The sequence below is a fragment of the Microcebus murinus genome, chromosome 20, assembly GCF_040939455.1.
Source record: "Microcebus murinus isolate Inina chromosome 20, M.murinus_Inina_mat1.0, whole genome shotgun sequence".
NCBI classification, from domain to species: Eukaryota; Metazoa; Chordata; class Mammalia; order Primates; family Cheirogaleidae; genus Microcebus; species Microcebus murinus.
The window spans coordinates 7938968-7963692 of NC_134123.1; the positions used below are offsets into that span (position 1 = coordinate 7938968).

Sequence of the window (24725 nt, forward strand, 5' to 3'; positions counted from 1 at the left end):
GGACTGTATTTTGGAGATGACACTCACCTTCCTTTCCTCACCCATTCTACTTATGCCACATTAACCTCCTCAAATGTCACCTTGCTGTTTCCTCTGCCTAGAACATGTTTCTTTAAGATATTCATGTGGCTTACTTCCTTACTTCCTCACTTCATTCTGGATCCTGATAATCTGATTACTATATAAAATAATGACCACAGTATTCTCCCCAGCCCTTAGGATTTCCTTTCCCCCTTACTCTGCTGCTAGTGTTCCTCTTTTATTTATCACTATGTGATAGGGGGGAGGTAGGTAAGTAGAAAGAATTCTTTATTATCCTTCTCTCTACATTAGAAGATAAGCTTCATGAAGGCTGTGACCAGTGTTGTATGCTGTACTCAGCACATAGTAGGCATTCCAAGAATATTTACTGTTGAAATTTATTGAGAGAGAAGAGCAAGTCTATAGAGAAATCAACTGTTAGGGTTATCAGCATATTAAATTTGAGATGTCTTTTAGGCATGCTAGTAGCGAAGCTGAGTTGGCAGTGTAGGTATTCAAGACTTTTATCACAGCAGAGGCTAGGGTTGTGTGTGTTCCGGGGTCAGGATACAGAAGGCTTTTAAAGCTATGGAATGAATAGAGATTACCAGCAGTATGAATTGATAGAGAGTTAAAAGAAGTCTAAGGACAGAGCTCTGAGACACTCCAAATTTTATAGTCTTTGCTTGGAAAAGGAACATCCTAATATTTTAAAAATATCAACATTTATACCTGAGTTAAAGACAGACTCCTCTTGATCAGAATGCGCAGGAAGCGTTACACTAAGCACTTGAACAGTGCTACCAAGAAGCACCATGCTGACTCTGAGGACTCTGGGCAGGAAGCTGTTTGTGGTTGTCACATGTAGTTTCTTCTGAAACCACTGCTACCTGTGGGCGATGTGGTGACATGCTGCTGGCTGCTGTTGATTCTCCTGTATGTGCACAAGATGTCTTTCCCTCCCAATGTAGGTGCGGCTTCATATACGGTGAAGAAGTTGGCTGTAAGAAACCTTTAAGTCAGGGAGCACCTTTTGAATGTCGTTAATCTACACAGATCATTTTATTGACTTAAAAAAATTGTAGAATGGATTTCTATGAAACAAAAGTCTGAGCTCTATTGCTGTTTAGAACATAAAGAAAACATGGATTTATTTTTCTATATAATGAATTTCTGTGCTTTTCTGTATCGTATCAAACTTGAATAGTTCTGTTGCCAGGTGAAAATTTTGCTAGGTGTTTTTAAAACTATTTCTAGGATAAGTACCTTTTAATACACAGGGAAATTTGGTTTATCTTGAGTATTAAAACATTAAGCTATCTTAACCTTTTAGAGTTTATTTGAAAAATGAGAAAAGATGTTTTACTAGCATATGTACTCATGCTTACATTCTTTGACACTAAATCATATCTTTTTCATATTTATATTCAGGAATGTTGATTTTAACTTATTTCTTATATCTGTCCACTTTAAGGGGAAAAAACTGGCAGATTCTAGAAAATAAACATAGAGGAGGGGCAAGAAGACTGATGAAGGCTGTTCAGGTTGCCTTTTTCAGGAATATTTGTTTTATGCTCTCTCTCTTTGAAGCAAATTTGAGGATGTAGACGGGCTTTTGTTAAATCATGGATTTTATTTGGGCCAGATGTAATTCACAGTTTTCTTGTATCAATCTTTGAGTGTTGGCCGGGCGCGGTGGCTCATGCCTGTAATCCTAGCACTCTGGGAGGCCGAGGCGGGCGGATTGCTCGAGGTCAGTTCGAAACCAGCCTGAGCAAGAGCAAGACCCCGTCTCTACTATAAATAGAAAGAAATTAATTGGCCAACTAATATATATAGAAAAAATTAGCCGGGCATGGTGGCGCATGCCTGTAGTCCCAGCTATTCAGGAGGCTGAGGCAGGAGGATCGCTTGAGCCCAGGAATTTGAGGTTGCTGTGAGCTAGGCTGACGCCATGGCACTCACTGTAGCCTGGGCAACAAAGTGAGACTCTGTCTCAAAAAAAAAAAAAAAAATCTTTGAGTGTTTGCAAAAATAGCACTAGATGAGAGCTGTGAAATTCCATTTCTTAGATGAGAATGATATTCTTAATTTTTTTAAGTAAGTATAATGCTTATCTTTGCCTTCAACCTTAAGTTTTAAAGGGGAAATAATAAGGAGCTATGCCTTATCTTAAAGGTTTAACTTTTAAGGGACAAACTTTTAGTTAACTAAAAACAATTGTTCTTTCACACATCTTCACATCGATGCTGGTGGCTCTTAGTTGTGTTATGTTTAAATTCCAGGAATGGTGACATTTGAGTCACTAAAGTTTATTGACATTGTATTGATAAAATTGATTGGCTTAAATTCCCATTTGTGAAGTGATTTAAAGTCTTTCTGACCTAAAATAATGTTTCTCTTTTTTAAATTCTACTTAATTTTTTTTCTTTAAGTCTAAAGCACTTAGAATCTCCACACCACTTACTGGTGTAAGGTACATTAAGGAGAATAGCCCTTGTGTGACCCCGGTTTCTACAGCTACACATAGCTTGAGTCGTCTTCACACCATGCTGACGGGCCTTAGGAATGCACCAAGTGAGAAACTGGAACAGATTCTCAGGTTAGTTTGATCCCTGTCTGCTTGCCAATATTTGGTTGTTGATTGTTTTTCAATTTCATATTTTAATTTTTCACTATTAGTGCCTTAATTCACCCATTAATAATTGTATATCAATTGCATGCTTAGTCTGGTTATTAGTCCTTAGACGACCTAGCAATATAAGATGTATAAATAGAAGACCATGTTTCTTCAGATTTCTTTAATGTAATATAGGAGATATTAACTAACAACAGTAGATACTATAGAACTACAGTCTCTAAATCCTGGGCCATGACCAGTACCAGTCCATGAGCTTATGCATCACCGCCTGAGCTCCGCCCACCCCACCCTCTACCCCCAGTCCATGGAAAAATTGTCTTCAATGAAACTTAGGAACTGGGGGGGCCACAGAGCAGGAGAGTGGTGGGCGAGCCAGCAAAGCTTCATCTGTATTTACAGTCTCTGTTCCACTTCACTCGCATCACCTCCTGAACTCCGTCCCTCCCTATCCATGGAAAAGTGATCTTCCATGAAACTGGTCCCTGGTGCCAGAAAGGTTGGGGATTGCTGCTGTAAAATAAAGCCGCAAACTGTCTTGTTGCCAACTGTTCTACGTTAAGATTTTAGCGTGGCCAGGGGGCAATGAAGATAGTAGTTGTCAACGGTCTTTGTGAAAAGGATTGAACCTGAGTAAAGTTCTGAAGAGTGGGTCTGATTTGAAAAGATTGGCAGCATTCCACATGTTCATAAAGCAAGACAAAACCACTGTGACTTTTGTAAGCTCTGTGAGACATCCTTAGCCTGAAAAGAAGTTAACTGCCTTTAGTTCCTTTGATCTGTCTGAGACTGGTAATAGTATCAGTCAGTTTTAGTGAAAAGCAGAATAGAATGAATCTTATCTCGTGCATAACCTTTGTGGTCAGCTGATTTGAAAAATTACCTCCAAGGTCCCTCCTGGTTCTAAAACTATATAATTTTATGACATAGACCCTATAGGACCCCATTTAATTTCTGGTGGCTTGGCATCAAGAAATCCCTATATACACACATAAGTAATTTTCCACTCATAGTTGGGCTTATTAAATGCCAAGGCTGACAACTTTTCCTTTAAATTTTCATGAAGTCTACTTTATTCATGAACTTGATTGTGATTTACTCTCAACAAACTAAGTCTATATGTCCTCTTCTTAACTCATGTTTTTCAGATGGCTCTTGTTTGCCTTGAATTTAGATGCATTTTATAAATACATTTAGAAGCCTATCTTAATCTCTATATCTTCCAGATCTCTTTACAATTTCTAACCAGGCATAACAGCTTCTCTAATCTTAAGTACCATTAGTGAGGTTAAATATTACCAGTAGATACTAGGTAAAAGCAAAGATGTGTAAAAGGGTGTGTATGTTCATAAATAAGACTCTGCCTATATATTATATTCAGACTACTGAATAGTTAGTCCTCTAACAGGATTATAACTAATTTTTATTTTCTTTATAATTTTCTAAAGTTGCTTCATTTTTACAAGGAATATATGTATTTGTGATCAAGATAAAAGCATAATTGTGGCTGGGCGTGGTGGCTCACTCCTGTAATCCTAGCACTCTGGGAGCCGAGGCGGGAAGATCGCTCAAGGTCAGGAGTTTGAAACCAGCCTGAGCAAGAGGGAGACCCCGTCTCTACTAAAAATAGAAAGAAATTAATTGGCCAACTAATATATATATAGAAAAAATTCGCCGGGCATGGTGGCGCATGCCTGTAGTCCCAGCTACTTGGGAGGCCGAGGCAGAAGGATTGCTTGAGCCCAGGAGTTTGAGGTTGCTATGAGCTAGGCTGACGCCACGGCACTCTAGCCCAGGCAACAGAGTGAGACTCTGTCTCAAAAAAAACCCAAAAAACAAAAACCATAATTGTTACAAAAAAGGCCATATGGTAATAATTTGTATAATGCTTCTGCATTGAACATATATTGTTTTCTAATAAAGGAAATTAATGAAATAAACCTTGTTTTGGGGGGAAAAATGTAGAATGTCAGTAACAGTTTATATTAGTTCATAGTGTAGGTTATAGACCCCTTCATTCTGTTTTCTTCCAGAAGGTCTTAATGGGAATTGTACTGCCCTCTAGGAAATAAGTGAGGGCAAGTTTGGTTATCATCAGTAATTGGGGATGTAGAGGGTGAGTGGAGGCCAGTCACAGACATCAAATTGGCCCAGATCAAGGTTACTAAACTTGGTGCAGCAAAAGGTACAATCCCATACAAGAAATTTTTTTTTTTACTCAAACTGGTAAATACCACCACCTTTGATACGGAAGTATGGGACCTCTTGGATTAATTTGGGAAGTGTATAGTTTCTGTTCAAGGTTTTTTTTAAGATAGGGTCTTGCTCTGTTGCTTGGGCTAGAGTTCAGTGGTGTCATCATAGCTCACTGCAACCTCATACTCCTTGGCTCGAGCGATCCTCCTGCCTCAGCCTCCCAAGTAACTGGGACTATAGGCACACACAACTGTGTCCAGCTAATTTTTCTGGTTTTTTTTTTGTAGAGACAGGGTCTTGCTCTTGCTCAGGCTAGTCTGAGACTCGTGACCTCAAGTGATTCTCCTGCCTCAGCCTCCCAGAGTGCTATGATTATAGGCACGAGCCAGCATGCCTGGTATCAGCAAGACCTTTAAATTAGATAATTTCTTTTTATTTTTTTAGGACATGTTCCAGAGATCCAACTCAGGCTATTGCTAACAGATTGAAAGAGATGTATGAGATATATTCTCAGCATTACCAGCCAGATGATGATTTCAGTAATTGTGCTAAAGGTAAAGTTTAATATTGTCTATACTGCTCTCATCTTTCAAGTTTAACTATATGGAGTCCTTTCCTGTTAACTGAGTCAGAAGAGGAAAGGATTTATGCCTTTAGACTGAAGGCTACAATATGGCTGCCTAATTTTTCTGCCAATCAAGTGATTTCTGAGCCCTTCTCAGTAAGAGAGAAATTTTAGGATGATATCTTTATCATGTTGGACTTCTGATGTGTTTTTATTTTCAGATCTTTAGTTTTCATTTGAAAACTGGAAAATTAAATAGAAGTATAGTGATGCTTCAACATATTAAAAACAGGAACAGAAGATACAGCTATTATATGCCCAAACCTGGTCTAGTAGTTGTTTGATCTCATGAACTGGAACTAAGTGGGTGTGGAATAGTAAACCAATTGCATACTTCTTAGTATAGAGCTGTTTTGTTCAAATATATAGAAAAAAGGGGAGGAGGTGTGACTCTTTTTTTTTTTTTCTTTTTATCCCATAGAGACCAGATATTTTTTTTTTTTAATTTTTTTTTTCTTTTTAGGTGTGACTCTTAATGGTATTACAGTTCTTTATATGCAAATTTCATTTCACAGTTTTAGAAAAATTTGTATGTTGTCATGAAGAAAATTAAGGTATCCTAGGGATAATTAAAACACCAACTGTAAGAAATGTATATGTCTGAAGTGTGGGTTGGTTTTTAAATTTTATTTTGTGGATGGAGGGGGGGATGGGCCTTCATTTTCCACAGTGTTTATTTTCTTTTTTGTGTCCTTTTTGTGTTTTCTAATTATTTCTACAGAAGTTACCAGCAAACATTTTCGTTTTGCAGAGATGCTTTACTATAAAGTATTAGAATCTGTTATTGAGCAGGAACAAAAAAGACTGGGAGACATGGATTTATCTGTGAGTAAAATATCCACTGTATTGATCAGTACAATAAAACATAGTTTCTTTCCTGCCCCACCCACCGATTTCCTGCCCCACCCACCGAAAAAGGCTTTATTGAAGAAATAATATATGGCTTTCAGGGAATAAGATTGGCACCTAAGGAAACTTGTGATCTGAGCCCTCTCACCTTCAGTCCCCTAAGTCAGAAGGCTGTGGGTGATCATGTATAACTTCTGAGGGTGGGGAGACTCTATAGTCAAGGATACAAAGATTCAGGTTTCACCTTATGTTGCTAAATAACATAGAATTTTTATTGAAGCCGTGTATAGCCAGAATAAATAGAGTATTGACTGGTTAGGACATTATCTTTTTATTTTTTATTTTTTTTGAGACAGAGTCTCACTGTGTTGCCCAGGCTAGAGTGAGTGCCATGGCGTCAGCCTAGCTCACAGCAACCTCAAGCTCCTGGGCTTAAGCGATCCTCCTGCTTCAGCCTCCCGAGTAGCTGGGACTACAGACCTGTGCCATTATGCCCGGCTAATTTTTGTATTTATATTTTTAGTTGGTCAATTAAATTTTTTCTATTTTTACTAGAGACAGAGTCTCGCTCAGGCTGGTTTTGAACTCCTGCCCTGGAGCAATCCGCCAACCTTGGCCTCCCAGAGTGCTAGGATTACAGGCATGAGACACCACGCCCAGCCTTATTTTTTTATTTTAAGAGATGGGGTTTCACTCTGTTGCCCAAGCTGGAGTGTAGTGGTGTGATCATAGCTCACTGTAACCTCCAACTCCTGGGCTCAAGCCGTCCTCCCACCTCAGCCTCCCAAGCAGCTAGGACTACAGGTGTGTGCCACCAGGCCTTGCTAATTTTAAAAACTTTTATTAGAGATGAGGTCTTGATAATGTTGCCCAAATTGGTCTCAAATTCCTAGTCTCAAGTGATCCTCCTACCTCGGCCTCCCAAAGTGCCGGACTTATAGGCATGAGCCACTGTGCTCAGCTTGGATAGTATTTTAACGTAAATATTCAACCATTCCTTTTTGGCTAAGAAATTATTTTTCTTAGATTTTACTGGTTAAGAAATGTGAATTGATTTTTCTATAAATGATATTTTATGTTTAATAACATCAATAAAAGTAATTTTTTAAAAAGGTAATTTTTAAAATAACATTTCAAAGAAAATTATAAAACCGACCAATATTTTAATTTCTTGTAACTGTTTACATTATATATATATATATTATATATATTTAAAAATGGCTATGGCTGTATCAACTTAAAGAACTGTTTAATGACTTAATTTATTTTGTGTGTGAACACATACAGAAGAGTATAAAAAATACAGTTTAGGGACTAATATTAAGTGGCTAGCTGTATACTCATCTAAGTAACTTAATTTAAAACCCTTTTTTAGAGCTGAATAGTACTCCATGGTATACATATACCACATTTTATTAATACACTCATGTATTGATGGGCACTTGGGTTGTTTCCACAGCTTTGCAATTGTGAATTGTGCTGCTATAGACATTCGAGTGCAGGTGTCTTTTTTATAGATTGTCATTTGTTCTTTTGGGTAGATGCCCAGTAGTGGGATTGCTGGATCAAATGGTAGATCTACTTGTATCCCTTTAAGGTATCTCCATATTGCTTTCCACAGAGGTGGAACTAGTTTGCAGTCCCACCAGCAGTGTAGGAGTGTTACTATCTCTCCGCATCCACACCAACATCTATTGTTTTGGGACTTTTTGATAAAGGCCATTCTTACTGGAGATAAGGGATATCTCATTGTGGTTTTGATTTGCATTTCCCTGATGATTAGAGATGTTGAGCATTTTTCGTGTTTGTTAGCCATTATTATGTAAACAATGGTGATATAATAGCACCTCTTGTATATTCCTGGATGCAGCTGGAATCCATACTACTAAGTGAAGTATCCCAAGAATGGAAAAACAAGGACCACATATACTCACCAGCAAATTGGTATTAACTGATCAGCACCTAAGTGGACACATAGGAATTACATTTATTGGTTATTGGGCAGGTGGGAGGAGGTAGGAGGGGGCGGGTATATACATACATAATGAGTGAGATATGCACCGTCTGGGGAATGGTCACGCTTGAAGCTCAGATTTGTAGGGGGAGGGAGGCAAGGGTATTATTTGAAATCTTAAAATTTGTACCCCCATAATATGCTGAAATGAAAAAAAGCCCTTTTTTAAATTGTGGTAAAATATTCATAACAGTTACCCTTTAGTCACTTTTAAGTTTATAGTTTAGTGGCATTAATGAAGTACAGTCACAGGGTTGTGTAGTCACTTTTAAGTTTATAATTTAGTGGCATTAATGAAGTACAGTCACAGGGTTGTGTAATCACAACTATTAATATATCCATCTCCAGAGCTTTTTCACCGTCTAAAACTGGAAGACTATACTCGTTAAACACTAACTCCCCATTCACCCCTCTCTGTAGCCCCTGGTACCCTCTATTCTAGTCTCTATGAATTTACCTGCTGTAGGTAGCTCATATACTAGAATCATACAATATTTGTCCTGTTGTGTCTGGCTTACTTCATTTAGCATAATGTTTTCAGGGTTCATCCATGCTGCAGCATGTATGAGAATTTCATTCCTTTTTATGGCCGAATAATATTCCAATGATATTCCATACTACATTTTCTTTATTCATTCATCTGTTGATGGACATTTGGGTTGTTTCTGCCATTTGGCTACTGTGGATAATGCTGCTTTTAACATTGGTGTACAAGTATCTGAGTCCCTGCTTTTAGTTCTTTCAACTTCTTTATATCTAGAAGTGGAATTGCTGGAACATACAGCAATTTTGTGTTTAATTTTTTGAGGAACTGCCATACCATTTTACATTCTCACCAGCAATGCATAATTTTTTCAATTTCTCCACACCCTCAAAACATTTATTATTTTCCATTTTTTTAATAATATCTATCCTAATGGGTATCACGTTGGTATCTTCAGATGCTTTTGATTTGCATTTTCCTAATAACTATGATGTTGAATATCTTTTCATGTGTTTGTTGGCCCTTTGTATATCTTTAAAGAAATGTCTATTCAGGTCCTTTTTTATTTGGGCTATTTGCTTTTTTTGTTGACAAGTTGTAGGAGTTCTTTATGCATTTGGATGCTAATCTTTTATCAGATATACTATTTGACAATGTATTCTCCATTCAGTGGGTTATCATTTTACTCTGTTCAGTCTCCTTTCATGCACAAAATTTCTAAATTTTTATGAAATCCAATTTATCTTTCTTTTCTTTTGAGCCTATGCTTTTGGTACCTCATTAACTTTTTAATTAAAGAATAATTAATGTTTATATATAACTTTGGAAAATTATAAGCAAAAAGAAGAAAATAAAAATGATCTGTGATTATGTCACCCTGTGATAAACATGTTGACTTTGGGTACGTGGTCATCTAATCAGCCACCTGCCTGCATCCCTTTAATCTATCTTTTTACGACAGTGGGCTCTTACTGTAAATACTGTTTTGAAACATCTTTCCACATCATTATTCTTTAAGCATCAGGGTGTTGTGTTTGTTTTGATTAGGGATGTAATTTCTTTTATTAGATATATTTCATAATATGTAAGGTTTTTAAGTTTTATACTTTTTAAAAATATTTTTTATTTACGAGAAAATGGGCTTATTTATACAGTAAGAGAAGTTTTGTTAAGAAAATAAGCACATTTCACTCAGAAAATAAGATTTTCTTTGGTATTTTCATTTAACTTGACTGGATATGAAATGTTTTTTAAGAATAGGCTAATGTTTCTAAATGCTAATAACTTTATTTTACAGGGTATTCTGGAACAAGATGCATTCCACAGATCACTCTTGGCCTGCTGCCTTGAGGTCGTCTCTTTTTCTTATAAGCCTCCTGGGAATTTTCCATTTATTACTGAAATATTTGATGTGCCACTTTATCATTTTTATAAGGTATTTTAAAAAATATAATGAGGAAACTATAGATGTCACCAACTTCCTGTTGTTAGTCATTTAGTTCAAGTTAACATCTAAATACATTTATCATTTTTAATTACATATTTAATAATTTCTATTTGGGGAGCAGAGAAGAAATAGAATATTAGACACGTAAATTATTTTCATATTATGTGAAAGCTCTATTTTGGGTAAAAGTTTCATTTGAATCCCACCTTTATCTAATAAAGGCTTTTAAAATACTGTGATTTTATGAGCTAAGAAGGCTTAACACATTTCATACCGCATAGAAATCTCTAAGACATACGCCAGGGACCGCACGTTTTTGGGCAAACTGCACGTTATTTAAATCATCATAACTACAGATCATAATGCACTTTAGGTGTTGTTTTTCAATAATTATAACATTTTTATTTACCAAAACAAGTAAACAATTAAACAACTAATTAGACAATTAAAGTTCCTAGTACTTTTTTAACTCATGGTACTGTGGAAAACATTTTCCTCTATGAAGAGGGACCAAACAAAATTTACATAAATATCTAGATTCGCACCTTTTTCCATGGGTGGCACAAACTCTGCAGGCTCTCGTAGGAAATTTTTTCTTTCCACTTGCTGGAATACATGTAGGCTCATGCTGTTTCATATCACCTGACAACCTTTTGGGTGGATCTTTGCGAGGTGCTCTCCTTGCACCCCAGGGAAGGGCTGCACAGATTTGTCTCTGGTTCTGGAGAGCCTTCGTTATTGTCATCCGTTATCCAGTCTCTCGCCACCTATAGCAGAAACTGTTTATACTTATTTTTGCTTGTGGATTGAGGACGTTGTACACTCTCAATGAATTGAAAAGTCCACAGTTTATAAGGTACAGCACTCCTTTTTTTGTCCATTTCATTATTTTCCTTAGAATGGAACAACACAAAAGGAATTGATCCTCACAGTCAACGCCTTTCCTGTGGGCATTGTATTCCTTGGTGCAGGCAGGTTTTACAGTATTCTCTCCCGTTTTCTATTTTTTTTTCCTATTGTCAAGACAGAAGTGTCATGGGTCATTGATATCATTTGGACAACCTGCTTGTCTCTCCATGCTAGGAGAAGAATATCGCCTTTTCTGGAAAATATTATGTCACCTTTCTTCATTCTTGATGTTTTCATTTTCAAATTTGGTGATAAACCTCTACTCTCCCTAATGGACAAGACAGTGTGTTGACATCTAAGGTCCATAACAGATGGCACGCGAAACACGAGAAAACTCGTGAGCGGTACAAAAGGTGTTAAAAAAAAAAAAAGTAGCACATATCACTAGCTAATCTTATATAGCAGCCTTCTTTTTTTAATTTATAAAAATTAAATAACATTGAAAGAGTCTTCCATAAAAAAATAAAAGTTCTATTTCACATGTTTCATAGAGGCACAAAGTTAAATCATTGATTTGGTAGCTGTTTCCTTCTTGATATTGACTTAGCTTATGAGTTTATCTTAACTTTCATATGATAATCAAAACTAATTTTTAGAGTGGCATAGGTTGAATGTTTACAGATTTTTTATTTGATATTTTAAGAATGATGTTTTTTAGGCCGGGCGCGGTGGCTCAAGCCTGTAATCCTAGCACTCTGGGAGGCCAAGGCGGGCGGATTGCTCAAGGTCAGGAGTTCAAAACCAGCCTGAGCAACAGCGAGACCCCGTCTCTACTATAAATAGAAAGAAATTAATTGGCCAACTAATATATATAGAAAAAATTAGCCGGGCATGGTAGCACATGCCTGTAGTCCCAGCTACTTGGGAGGCTAAGGCAGAAGGATCACTTGAGCCCAGGAGTTTGAGGTTGCTGTGAGCTAGGCTGATGCCATGGCACTCACTCTAGCCTGGGCAACAAAGCGAGACTCTGTCTCAAAAAAAAAAAGAATGATGTTTTTTAACCAACAGAAAAAGGTATGTTTTTTCATTTAAAATTTTTGAAATGTATCACTATAAAAAAGATTTTATATAATTCATACATGTAGTTTAAATAATAATTATTTACAAAGACAGTGAAGGAAGAGTGGCTGTTTCAAAATAATACTTCAGCTTGTAATTTTTGATAATTATTTGTCTAAATATTTACTAATTATTAAATGAACCAGGGCATTTTTCTTTATTTCAGGTGATAGAAGTATTTATTAGAGCAGAAGATGGCCTTTGTAGAGAGGTAGTAAAACACCTTAATCAGATTGAAGAACAGATCTTAGATCATTTGGCATGGAAACCAGAGTCCCCACTCTGGGAAAGAATTAGAGACAATGAAAACAGAGTTCCTACATGTGAAGAGGTTTGTGAAAGTATCTTAACGTCTTTTTATAAGAAAAGTACATCAATATCTAGTCTATGTATAATATCCTTTCATAGAGAGCAAGTAAATGTAGTGTCTTCCTATTGGGAGGTGGAAGGGTCGCAGTTGGGTTTAAAGTGGTACAATGACCTCATATCAGGCTGGGCGCGGTGGCTCACACCTGTAATCCTAGCACTCTGGGAGGCTGAGGCGGGAGGATTGCTCGAGGTCAGGAGTTCGAAATCAGCCTGAGCAAGAGCGACATCCCGTCTCTACTATAAATAGAAAGAAATTAATTGGCCAACTAATATATATAGAAAAAATTAGCTGGACATGGTGGTGCATGCTTGTAGTCCCAGCTACTCGGGAGGCTGAGGCAGTAGGATCACTTGAGCCCAGGAGTTTGAGGTTGCTGTTGAGCTAGGCTGACGCCACACCACTCACTCTAGCCTGGGCAACAAAATGAGACTCTGTCTCAAAACAAAACAAAACAAAACAAAACAAAAATGACCTCATATCAAAGAAGAAACAATCGAAATAATTTGTAATTGCCCCAGGATTTCAGTGACAGAGTTAAATTTCAGTGTTCTTTCTTGATTTTGTGATCAAGTTTCTGTCCCTTAGAATGGTTGATATTCTATCTGTCCAAATCAGCAATGAAGGTTGATCCATATTTAATATCCAATTACCAGGTTTTGAATTTTTAAAGACTGCCACATTTTTTTTTTAACTTTAGTATGAAAATGGGAAAGACAGCTGATTTTATTTAGTGGAATAATTGATGAGTCAAGATAGTTTTTTTCTTTTGTCTTAGATGATGATTCTATTTTTAATCAAAATGTTTTTTTGGATATTACCATTCTGGGTAAACAATTCTTTGTAGGTCATGCCACCTCAGAACCTGGAAAGAACAGATGAAATTTGTATTGGTGGCTCCCCTTTGACTCCCAGAAGGGTGAGTGAAGTTCGTGCTGATGCTGGTGGACTTGGAAGGAGTAAGTTTAAAATAATAAAGGGAATATTTTGGGGCCTAATATCTGGAGATTTAAATTTCATGTAAACCTACAAGTGTAGTTAATAGGGTATAGATAGAAGAAAATACAGTATGCATTTTAGCACCACATGGGTCACCTAAAAGAAATGATTTCAAAGCATATTTAAGAACACAGGAAAATACATGATGTAACAAGTATCTTTTAAAAAGGATAGATTGCAGGCTGGGCTCAGTGGTTCATGCATGTAATCCTAGCACTCTGGGAAGCTGAGCTGGATCCCTTGAGGCCAGGAGTTCAAGACCAGCCTGCGCAAGAGCGAGACCTGATCTCTACAAAAACTAGAACAATTAGCCAGGCGTGGTGGCACACCTGTAGTCCCAACTACTTGGGAAGCTGAAGCGGGAGGATTGCTTGAGCCTAGGAGTTTAAGGTTGTGGTGAGCTATGATGATGCCACTGCACTCTAGCCCGGGAGACAGAGTGAGACCCTGTCTCAAAGAAATGGGTAGAATACCATAAATTTATTTTAAAGTATATGTTTATCTATAAGCACACAAACGGGTAGAAATGGAAAAATTAAACTATTAGGAATGATTATTGTTGGGTGATAGAATTCCCAGTAATTTCTGTCAATTTTTTTAGGCAAGTATGTTATTACTTTTAAAATCAGCAGAAGTAGAAAAGTCTTCTTAAAGATAGAGCTGCATGATCCAGTTAGGTACAGACAAGCCGGTGAGTTAAGAGGACTGAGCATGTTCAGCTGTGACTCTCTCAGTTGAGATGTGCTACGCTGGCTCATGTGACACTGTTGCTGGCCCAAGAAGTATAGAAAAGCACAGTTTTGCTCTGCATCTGGTTTACATTTTAGGCAGCTCCTTGCATCTGCCAGGTGAAAGGTTTAAGTTTACATATGTGAGATATAACTTTTTTAAAAGAGCGATTCTGTAAATCCAGAGAGTTCTGAATCTTTGGATGCCATTAAAACATTGTTTCTAGATCAATTTTTATAATGTAATTGATAGGCACTGATGATAGAAGATCAGTTTTAAAGTCAAGAATCACTCTCAGTCAGTGTATACTCCATAAATATGAATGATATAGATGAAAATGTCCTCATTTTTGAGAGAGGTGTCATAATGGCTTAACTATTTTCTGCTTATTATCCACTTAGACCCATTCACAGATGTATTGTGTGGTTTTTCTCGGTCTATTTCTATGGCGTTTTAACCTTTCCTAATCTACAGATTAGGACTTTAATCTGTAATTACCACTTTTCCATTTTCCTGAGGTCTCTTGGTATTTTATAAGAAAATGATCTTAATGTATTCTTTCTGATTCTGCAGCTTTGTACCAAATACAAATCTAGTAAGTTTATTTTCTTTTGTATAATTAAGAAATGCTAAGCCATAGGATGTATGGCTATTAGGATGTACTTCTGTCAGTGCCTCTTATGACTTCCCTACATAGATTTTTAAATTTTAAAACACACAGATGTCGTTTTCATAGTTAGACATAGAAGAGAGAAATGAGTGCTTATCACAAATTCAGACATTGGTGTGAATACTTTAAAACAGACTGATTCATAATTGTTACAGAGTTTCTGTTTGGGGTGATGAAAAAATTTTAGAAATACTGGTGACTGTTGCCCAACATTGTGAATGTGTTTAATGCCACAGAATGGTACACTTTAAAATGGTTAAAATGGCAAATTTTGTTATGTATTTTACTATAATTTAAAAAATTGATAACATGCCAAAGCCATTGAATTCTATAGTTTAAATGGGCAAAATGTATAGTATGTGAATTATATCTCAATAGCACTATTTAAAAAAAAAAGTCTAAACCATGTTATGTTCACCTTGCTGAAGAATATTACTGAGTTTTAATAATTTTCTGCATGTGGAAAAAGATGAAAATTTACAAAACTGGAGGTGGGGATGCTGCTAGATGACATAACATACTACCGTCATATCCCCTTATCAAGTAGTGGCTTATAGTGACATCACATCTTACATGAGTGTTAGGTAGAAATTAAATATGGTCAAAAATATTATTGAAAATTAGAATAAGCCCTTAAATTGCCCCTAAATCATGAAGGCCCTGTAATAGTGGAGGACAGAGTCTAATTTGATTTAGGGGAAGGGAGATTCGTGGAAATGGGAGTACTGCAAGATAGAAAATTCCTTTTTAAAATTTTACTCTCTATAGTGTTAAATTTTCATTAGTGGAATGTAGGTATGATATCACTGCTGTAATTTTTATTTCCTTTTAAATTATGAAATATTTCAAACGCTGTAGTTATTTTTTTAATGTAACAGCTTGAGTGGAAGCCATATCTCAGTCTCCTTGAGTTAAATGATTTGTTTGATTTGTTTTAACCCTAGGCATAACCTCTCCAACCACACTATATGACAGGTACAGCTCCCCAACAGCCAGCACCACCAGAAGGCGGCTCTTTGTTGAGAATGATAGCCCCTCTGATGGAGGGACACCTGGGCGCATTCCCCCACAGCCCCTAGTCAATGCTGTCCCTGTGCAGAATGTATCTGGGGAAGCCGTTTCTGTCACACCAGTTCCTGGACAGACTTTGGTCACCATGGCAACTGCCACTGTCACAGCCAACAATGGACAAACAGTAACCATTCCTGTACAAGGTAAGGAAAGCAGAGATGGATATTAAGTTCTTTCCCGGTGGCATTTATTGCAAAGTTACCTGAGATTTGGCTGGAGTGACACCATATGGGACAGAAGAGTGATGGGGAGAGGGAGATTGGGAGGCAAGAAACTGGAAACCTCTGCCTGGAGAACCTTGTACTATCAATATTTTATTCATGCTTTTTCCTCTATAACAAACTGCAGGTATTGCCAATGAAAATGGAGGGATTACATTCTTCCCAGTCCAAGTCAATGTTGGGGGACAGGCACAAGCTGTGACTGGCTCCATCCAGCCCCTCAGTGCGCAGGCCCTGGCTGGAAGTCTGAGCTCTCAACAGGTGGCAGGAACAACTTTGCAAGTCCCTGGTCAAGTGGCCATTCAACAGATTTCCCCAGGTGGCCCACAGCAGAAACAAGGCCAACCTTTAACCAGCAGCAATATTAGACCCAGGAAGACCAGCTCTTTATCGCTTTTCTTTAGAAAGGTAATTTTTCATGTATCCTTACCCAGAGCATGAGCTTGGGAAATAAAAGTATTAAACAAAGTTTGAAATGGTTTTGTTTATCTACTAGGTTTACCACTTAGCAGGTGTCCGCCTTCGGGATCTTTGTGCTAAACTAGATATTTCAGATGAACTGCGGAAAAAAATCTGGACTTGCTTTGAATTCTCCATAATTCAGTGTCCTGAACTTATGATGGACAGACATCTGGACCAGTTATTAATGTGTGCCATTTATGTGATGGCAAAGGTGAGTGCCATTTGGAACTGAAAAAGCAAAGATACTGCTTCATTACTCAGAACATTTTTAACAGCTTTATTGAGACAATTTATATATCATATCATTCACCCATTTGAAATGTACAACTTAACAGGTCTTAGTATATTCACAGATATGTGCAATCATCATCACAATTTTAGAACATACTATTCCATTGTATAGATATTTGGCAGTATTATCCAGTTATCAGTTGATGGACATCTAGGTTGTTTCTACTTTGTGGCTATTATGCATAACACTGCTGTTAGCATTTGTGTGCAACTTTTTGTGTAGACATATGTTTTCATTTCTCTAGGGTGTATACTTAGGAATGGATTGCTGGGTCATATATTAACTCTATGTTTTAACGATTTGAGGAACTGCCAGACTGATTTCCAGAGCACTATACAATTTACATTCCCATCAGCAATATATAAAGGTTTTAATTTCAGCACCTTTCATTAAATTACTTTGTTTAAATAACTTATTGAGGTGAAATTTACATAGTACAAAATTAACCATTTTAAAGTGAACAATTCAGTGGCATCTAGTACATTCACCATGTTGCATACTTACCACCTCTGTCTGGTTTCAGAACGTTTCCAGGCCTGCAAACTACAACTCCTTACCTGTTAAGTAGTTTCTCCTTTGCACAGCACCTGGCAACTAGCAATTTGCATTCTGGCTCTGGATTCATCTGTTCTTGATAGTTTATATAAATGGAATGATATAATATGCGACTTTTGTGTATGGCTTCTTGGAATAATGTTTTTGAGGTTTATCCATGTCATAGTATGTATATATACTTCATTCTTTTCTATGGCTGAATGATATTCTGCTGTATGGATGTACCACAATTTGTTTATCCATTCATCCCTTGATGGATATTTGGGCTGTTTCTACCCTTTGGCTATAGGGCAGCAGTGCTGTGGTGAATGTGTATACACATGCACTTGTTTCAGTGCCTGTTTTCAATTCTTTTAGGTTTATACCTAGGAGTGGAATTGCAGGGTCATTTGAGGAATCATTATACTGTTTTCCAGAGTAGCTGCATCATTTTACATTGCTACCTGTAATATACGAGAGTTCTAATTTCTCTACATCCTTGCCAACTTTGTTATTTTAAGTTTTTAAAATTATAGCCATCCCAGTGGTTATTGAATGGTATCTCATTGTGGTTTTGATTTGTATTTCCCAAATGACTAATGATGCTGAGCATCTTTTATTGTACTTTGTTGGCCATTATTATCTGAGTTCTTGATTCTAGCCATTCTAGTGGGTGTGAAATGCTATCTCATTGTGGTTTTGTTTCCATTTGCCTGATGACTAATGATGTCAAGCATCTTTTCATGTACTTACTAGTCATTTGTATTATTATATCTTCTTTGGAGAATTATCTGTTTAAATATTTTCCCCATTTTTTAATTGGGTTATTTATTATTGAGTTGTTGGGATTCTTATTTATTTATTTATTGATTGATTGATTGATTGATTGATTGAGACAGAGTCTTACTTTGTTGCCCAGGCTAGAGTGAGTGCCGTGGCATCAGCCTGGCTCACAGTAACCTCAAACTCCTGGGCTCAGCAATCCTACTGCCTCAGCCTCCCGAGTAGCTGGGACTACAGGCATGCGCCACCATGCCCGGCTAATTTTTTGTATATATATATTTTTAGTTGGCCAATTAATTTCTTTCTATTTTTGGTAGAGACGGGGTCTCGCTCAGGCTGGTTTCGAACTCCTGACCTTGAGCAATCCGCCCGCCTCGGCCTCCCAAAGTGCTAGGATTACAGGCGTGAGCCACCGCGCCCGGAGGGATTCTTTATATATGCTGGGTACATCTACCTTGTCAGTATGTGATTTGCAAGTATTTTCTCCCACTTACTTGACAGTATTGTTTGAAGCATAAAAGTTTTAAATTTTGGTGAAGCCTAATAACCTATGTTTTAGTTTGTTGCTTGTGCTTTGGGTGTCATGTCTAAGAATCCATTACCAAATCCAAGATCATGAAGATTTATCCGTATGTTTTCTTTTGAGGTTTATAGTTACAAGTTAGGTCTTTCATCCATTTTGAATAATTTTTTTTTTTTTTGAGACAGAGTCTCGCTTTGTTGCCCAGGCTAGAGTGAGTGCCCTGGCGTCAGCCTAGCTCACAGCAACCTCAAACTCCTGGGCTCGAGTGATCCTTCTGCCTCAGCCTCCCAGGTAGCTGGGACTACAGGCATGTGCCACCATGCCCGGCTAATTTTTTTTTTATATATATATCAGTTGGCCAATTAATTTCTTTCTATTTATAGTAGAGACGGGGTCTCGCTCTTGCTCAGGCTGGTTTCGAACTCCTGACCTTGAGCAATCCACCCGCCTCGGCCTCCCAAGAGCTAGGATTACAGGCGTGAGCCACAGCGCCCGGCCTTGAATAATTTTTGTATGAGGTAGAAGTACAACTTTATTCTTTCATATGTGGCTGTGCAGTTGTCCCAGCACTATTGTTGAAAAGACTGTTTTTCCCCCACTGAATGGTCTTGGCATTTTCGTCAAAAATCTGGTGATCATAGACACTTGAGTTTATTTCTGGACTCTAAATTCTATTCCATTGGACTATATGTCTACTGTTTTGTAAGTTTTGAAACTGCGAAATGTGAGGCCTCCTACTTTTTCCTTTAATATTATTTTGGCTATTGTAAGTCCCTTGAGAAATGAATTTTAGAATCAGATTGTCAGTTTCACTAAGGAGTCAGCTGGGATTCTGATAGGTTGGCATTGAATCTATAGATCAATTTGGGGACTATTGCCATCTTAAAATTTTTAACTTTTCTGATCCATGAACATAGAATGTTTTTCCATTTATTTAGCGCTTCTATTTCTTTCAACAAAGAAATAGATTATTTCGTGCTTTTCAGAGTATACATTTTGCATTTTTTGTTAAATTTATTCCTACTTTTTTTTTTGTTTTTAGAGACAGAGTCTTGCTATGTTGCCCAGGCTGACTTCAAATTTCTGGGCTCAAGTGAGCCTCCCACTTCAGCCTTCCAAGTAGCTGGGACTACAGGCATGTGCCATTATGCCCAGCCTGCACATTCCTTTTGATGCTATTATAAATGCAGTTGTTTCTTTGTTGATATGTTCATTCCAAGTGTATAGAAATACAATTCATTTTTGTATATTGATCTAATGTCTAGTAACCTTGCTGAACTTATTATTAAATAATTAATTTATTTTTTATGTGAATAAAGTTTGTTTTTAGAACACTGTAGGGTCACAGCAAAACTGAGCAGAAAGTGCATATACCTCCTGTACCTACACATGTGCAACCTCATGTACCTCCTTTACTATGGGCATCCCCCACCAGAGTGGTACAGTTGTTACAATCAACAAACCTGCAATTACACATCATTATTACTCAAAGTCCATAGCTTCCATTAGAGTTCATTCTTGGTGTTGCACATTCGATGGGTTTTGAAAAATGTATGATGACCTGTATCCACTGTTGTGGTATCATACAGAATAATTTCACTGCCCTAAAGATCCTCTGTGCTTGGTTTTTTCATCCACACTCCTCAACCCCTGGCGACCACTACTACTTTTACTGTCTCCATAGTTTTGCCTTTTCCAGAATGCCATATTTTCGGAATTCTACAATATGTAGTCTTTTCAGATATGCTTCTTTCACTTATTAATATGCATTTAAAATTCCTCCATGTATTTTCATAGATGGTGCCTCATTCTCTTATACCTATGAATAATACTCCCTTGACTGGATATACCATGATTTATCTATTCACCTTCTGAAGTACATTTTGGTTACTTCCAAGTTTTTGAAATTAACAATAAAGTTGCTGAAAACATCTGTAGGCAGCTTTTGTGTGGACTTATATTTTCCACTCACTTTGGCAAATACCAAGGTGCACGGCTGCTGGAGTGTATTTACTTTTGTAAGAAACTGCCAAGCTATCCTCCACTGTGGCTGTACCATTTTTGCATTATCGCCAGCAGTGAATGAAAGTTCCTGTTGTTCTACCTCCTCACCAGCATTTGGTGTTGACAGTGTTCTGGATTTTGGTATATAGTATATTAATAGGTATATAGTAGTGCATATTTTTTTAAGAGATAGAGTCTCACTCTGTTACCTAGGCTGGAGTGCAGTATTGCAATTATAGCTCACTGTAACCTTGACCTCCTGGGCTCAAGCAATTCTCCCACATCAGCCTTGAAGCAACTAGGACTACACGCATGTGCCACCATGCCTGGCTAATTTTTTAAAAAAAATTTTTGTAGAAATAGGGTCTTACTATGTTGCCCAGGCTGGCCTCAAGCAATCCTCCTGCCTTGGCCTCCCAAAGTTTTGGGATTATAGGTGTGAGCCACCACGCCCAGCTTCATTTTTGTTTTAATTTGCATTTCTCTGGATGACATAAGTTGTGGAGAATTTTGTCATGTGTTTATTTGCCATCTTATATCATCTTTGAAGATGTATCTACCCAGGTCTTTGACTCTTTTTTTAAAAAAATATTTATTTATTTCTATTTTTAGTTGGCCAATTAATTTTTTTCTATTTTTAGTAGAGACAGGGTCTCACTCTTGCTCAGGCTGGTCTACAACTTCTGAGCTCAAACGATCCACCCACCTCCGTCTCCCAGAGTGTTAGGGTTACAGGCGTGAGCCACTGTGCCCAGCCTGACTCATTTTTTAACTGTGTTGTTTGCTTTCTTATTTTTGAGTTTTAAGAGTTCTTTGTATATTTTGGATAACAGTCCTTTATCTGATATATGTTTTGCAAATATTTTCTCCCAGTCTGGGATTTGTTTTCCCATTCTCTTGACAGTGTCTTTTGTGGAGTAGAAGTTTTGGTTTTATTGAAGTTCAGAATATCAATTATTTCTTTCATGGGTCATGCCCTTGGCATTGTATCTAAAAAATCATTGCCACACTCAAGGTCATCTAGAGTTTCTACTATGTTGTTATTTAGGACTTTTATAATTTTACATTTTATGTCTATATTCTATTTTGAATTAATTTTTATTAAAAGTGTAAGATCTGTATCTAGGTTAATTTTTTTTTTTTGTCTGTGATACTCAGTTGTTCTACAACCACTTGTTGAAAAGACTGTCTTTGCTCCATTGTATTGCCATTGCTCCTTTGTCAAAAATTAGTTGACTTTATTTATGTGGGTCAATTTCTGGGCTCTCTATCCATAAATCTATCTAAAAGAAGAGATCTATTTGTCCTTCATTTGCCAATACCACACTGCCTTGAGTACTGTCATTTTATAATAAGTCTTGAAATAGGATAGAGTCCTCCAACTTTGTTCTTCCTCTGCAGTATAGAAATGGCTATTCTGAATCTTTTGCTTCCCCACATAAACTTTAGAATCAGTTTGTCAATATCCACAAGATAACTTTCTGGGATTTTTATTGGGATTATATTGTATTTATAGATCAATTTAGGAAGAACTGACATCCCAATAATAATGAGTCTTCCTATCTATGAACATGTAATATCTCTCCATTTATTTATTCTTTGATATTTTCATCAAAATGTCATTTTTCTTAGATAGATCTTGTATATATTTAGTTAGGTTTATATTTAAATATTTCACTAGGGGAAGATGCTATTATAAATGATGATGTGGGTTTTGTTTTTGTTTTTTAAGACAGTCTCACTCTGTTGCTCTGTTGCCTGGGCTAGAGTGCCATGGTGTCAGCCTAGCTCACAGCAACCTCAAACTCCTGAGCTCATGCGATCCTTCTGTCTTAGCCTCCCAAGTAGCTGGGACTACTGGCATGTGCCACCATGCCTGGCTAATTTTTTTTATATGTTTTTAGTTGGCCAAATAATTTCTTTCTATTTTTAGTAGAGATGGGGTCTCGCTCTTGCTCAGGCTGGTTTTGAACTCCTGACCTTGAGCAATATGCCTCCCTCGGCTTCCCAGAGCGTTAGGATTACAGGTGTGAGCCACCATGCCCAGCCGATAATGTGTTTTTAATTTTTAACATTCCATTTGTTTATTGCAGATATAGAGGAAAGTGTTTGACTTTTATATGTTACTTTGAATGCTGCAATGTTGCTGTAATTACTTATGAAGTCCAGGAGTTCTTTGGTAAATTCTTATGGATTTTCCATATAGATCATATCATTTGCAAACAAAGACAGTTTTCTTTCTTTCTTCATAATCTGTATAACTTTTATTTCTTTCTCTTATCGCATTAGCTAGGGCTTCCAGTATGATGGTGAAAAGGAGTGGTGAAAGAAGAGAAACTTGCCTTGTTCCTGATATTAGTAAGAAAGCTTCTAGTTGCTCACCATTAATTATGGTGTTAGCCATAAGATTTAAAACAAATTTTTTTTTAAATTTCAGCATATTATGGGGGTACAAATGTTTAGGTTACATATATTGCCTTTGCCCCACCCGAGTCAGAGCTTCAAGTATGTCCATCCCCCTGGCAGTGCACACCGCACCCATTAGGTGTGAATATCCCCATCCCCCCCCCATCTGCCCAACACCTGATGAATGTTATTACTATATGTGCATTTAAGTTGTTGGCCAGTTAAAACCAATTCTATAATGAGTACATGTGGTGCTTGTTTTTCCTTTCTTGAGATACTTCACTTAGTAGAATGGGTTCCAGCTCTATCCAGGATAATACAAGAGGTGCTCGATCACCATTGTTTTTTGTGGCTGAAATTATTTATTAGTCCTAATAGTTTTTTAGTGGATTTCTTAGGATATTTATATACAATATTATGTAATCTGCTTGTAATTTTACTTCTTCTGGTCCAAACTGGATGCCTTTTTTCCCCCTTTTCCTTTCCAATTACCCTGGCTAGAACCTCCAGAAAAATATTGAATAGTAGAAGTATTGAAAACAGAAATCCTTGTTATGTTCCTAATCTTAGGGGGAAGGCATCTAGTCTTTCACCATTAAAGTATGATATTAGCTATGGTTTTTTCCATGGATGCCCTTTATTAGGTTGAGGAAGTTCCCTTCTTTTTTGACATAGGATCTTGCTTTTATTAAGCTCACTATAACCTCAAACTCCTGGGCTTAAGCGATCCTCTGCCTCAGCCTCCCAAGTAGTTGGGACTACAGGCATGCACCACCATGTCTGGCTTATTTTTCTATTTTTTTGTAGAGACAGGATCTTGCTTTTATTAAGCTCAGTATAACCTCAAACTCCTGGGCTTAAGCGATCCTCTGCCTCAGCCTCCCAAGTAGTTGGGACTACAGGCATGCGCCACCATGTCTGGCTTATTTTTCTATTTTTTTGTAGAGACAGGATCTTGCTTTTGTCCAGGCTGGTCTTGAAGTACTGGCCTCAAGTGATCCTCCTGCCTTGGCCTCCCAGAGTGCTAGGATTACAGGTGTGAGTTGCCACACCTGGCCTCCCTTCTCTAATTTGTTGAGTGCTTTTATCATGAAAGGATTTTAGATTTTGTCAAATGCTTTTTTCTGTGTCCATTGAGATCATGGGTTGTTTTCTACTAATATAGTATATTACACAAATTGATGTTCATATGGTAAACCAACTTTGCATTCCTAGTGTAAATCCCTTTTCGTCATGGTGTATAATTCTTTTTATATGTTGCTGGGTTTGGTTTGCTAGTAGTTTGTTGAGGAATGTTGGCCTTATTCAAAAGAGAGGTTGGTCTGTAATTTTCTTGTTACAGCTTTGTCTGGTTTTATTATTCATTGTCTGGTTTTATTATTCATTATTCATGCCTCATAGAATGAGTAGGGAAATTTACCT

The 24725-nt window shown here is 37.2% G+C and overlaps 1 protein-coding gene across 4 annotated transcripts in view; it reads left to right on the top strand.

Moving 5' to 3' along the window:
* The window catches only part of RBL2 (RB transcriptional corepressor like 2), a 71855-nt gene that overhangs the window by 20793 nt on the left and 26337 nt on the right, over positions 1-24725 (top strand). For 2 of the 4 annotated variants that reach the window (XM_012772617.3, XM_075995643.1), the window contains exons 9-17: positions 2457-2623; positions 5300-5409; positions 6202-6305; positions 10125-10262; positions 12409-12573; positions 13457-13568; positions 15952-16221; positions 16427-16707; positions 16796-16972. In XM_012772617.3, coding sequence (XP_012628071.2) covers positions 2457-2623; positions 5300-5409; positions 6202-6305; positions 10125-10262; positions 12409-12573; positions 13457-13568; positions 15952-16221; positions 16427-16707; positions 16796-16972 — 1524 coding nt within the window. The remainder of the gene's footprint in view (positions 1-2456; positions 2624-5299; positions 5410-6201; positions 6306-10124; positions 10263-12408; positions 12574-13456; positions 13569-15951; positions 16222-16426; positions 16708-16795; positions 16973-24725) is intronic. The other 2 variants (XM_012772618.3, XM_075995642.1) reach the window with 2 other exon arrangements.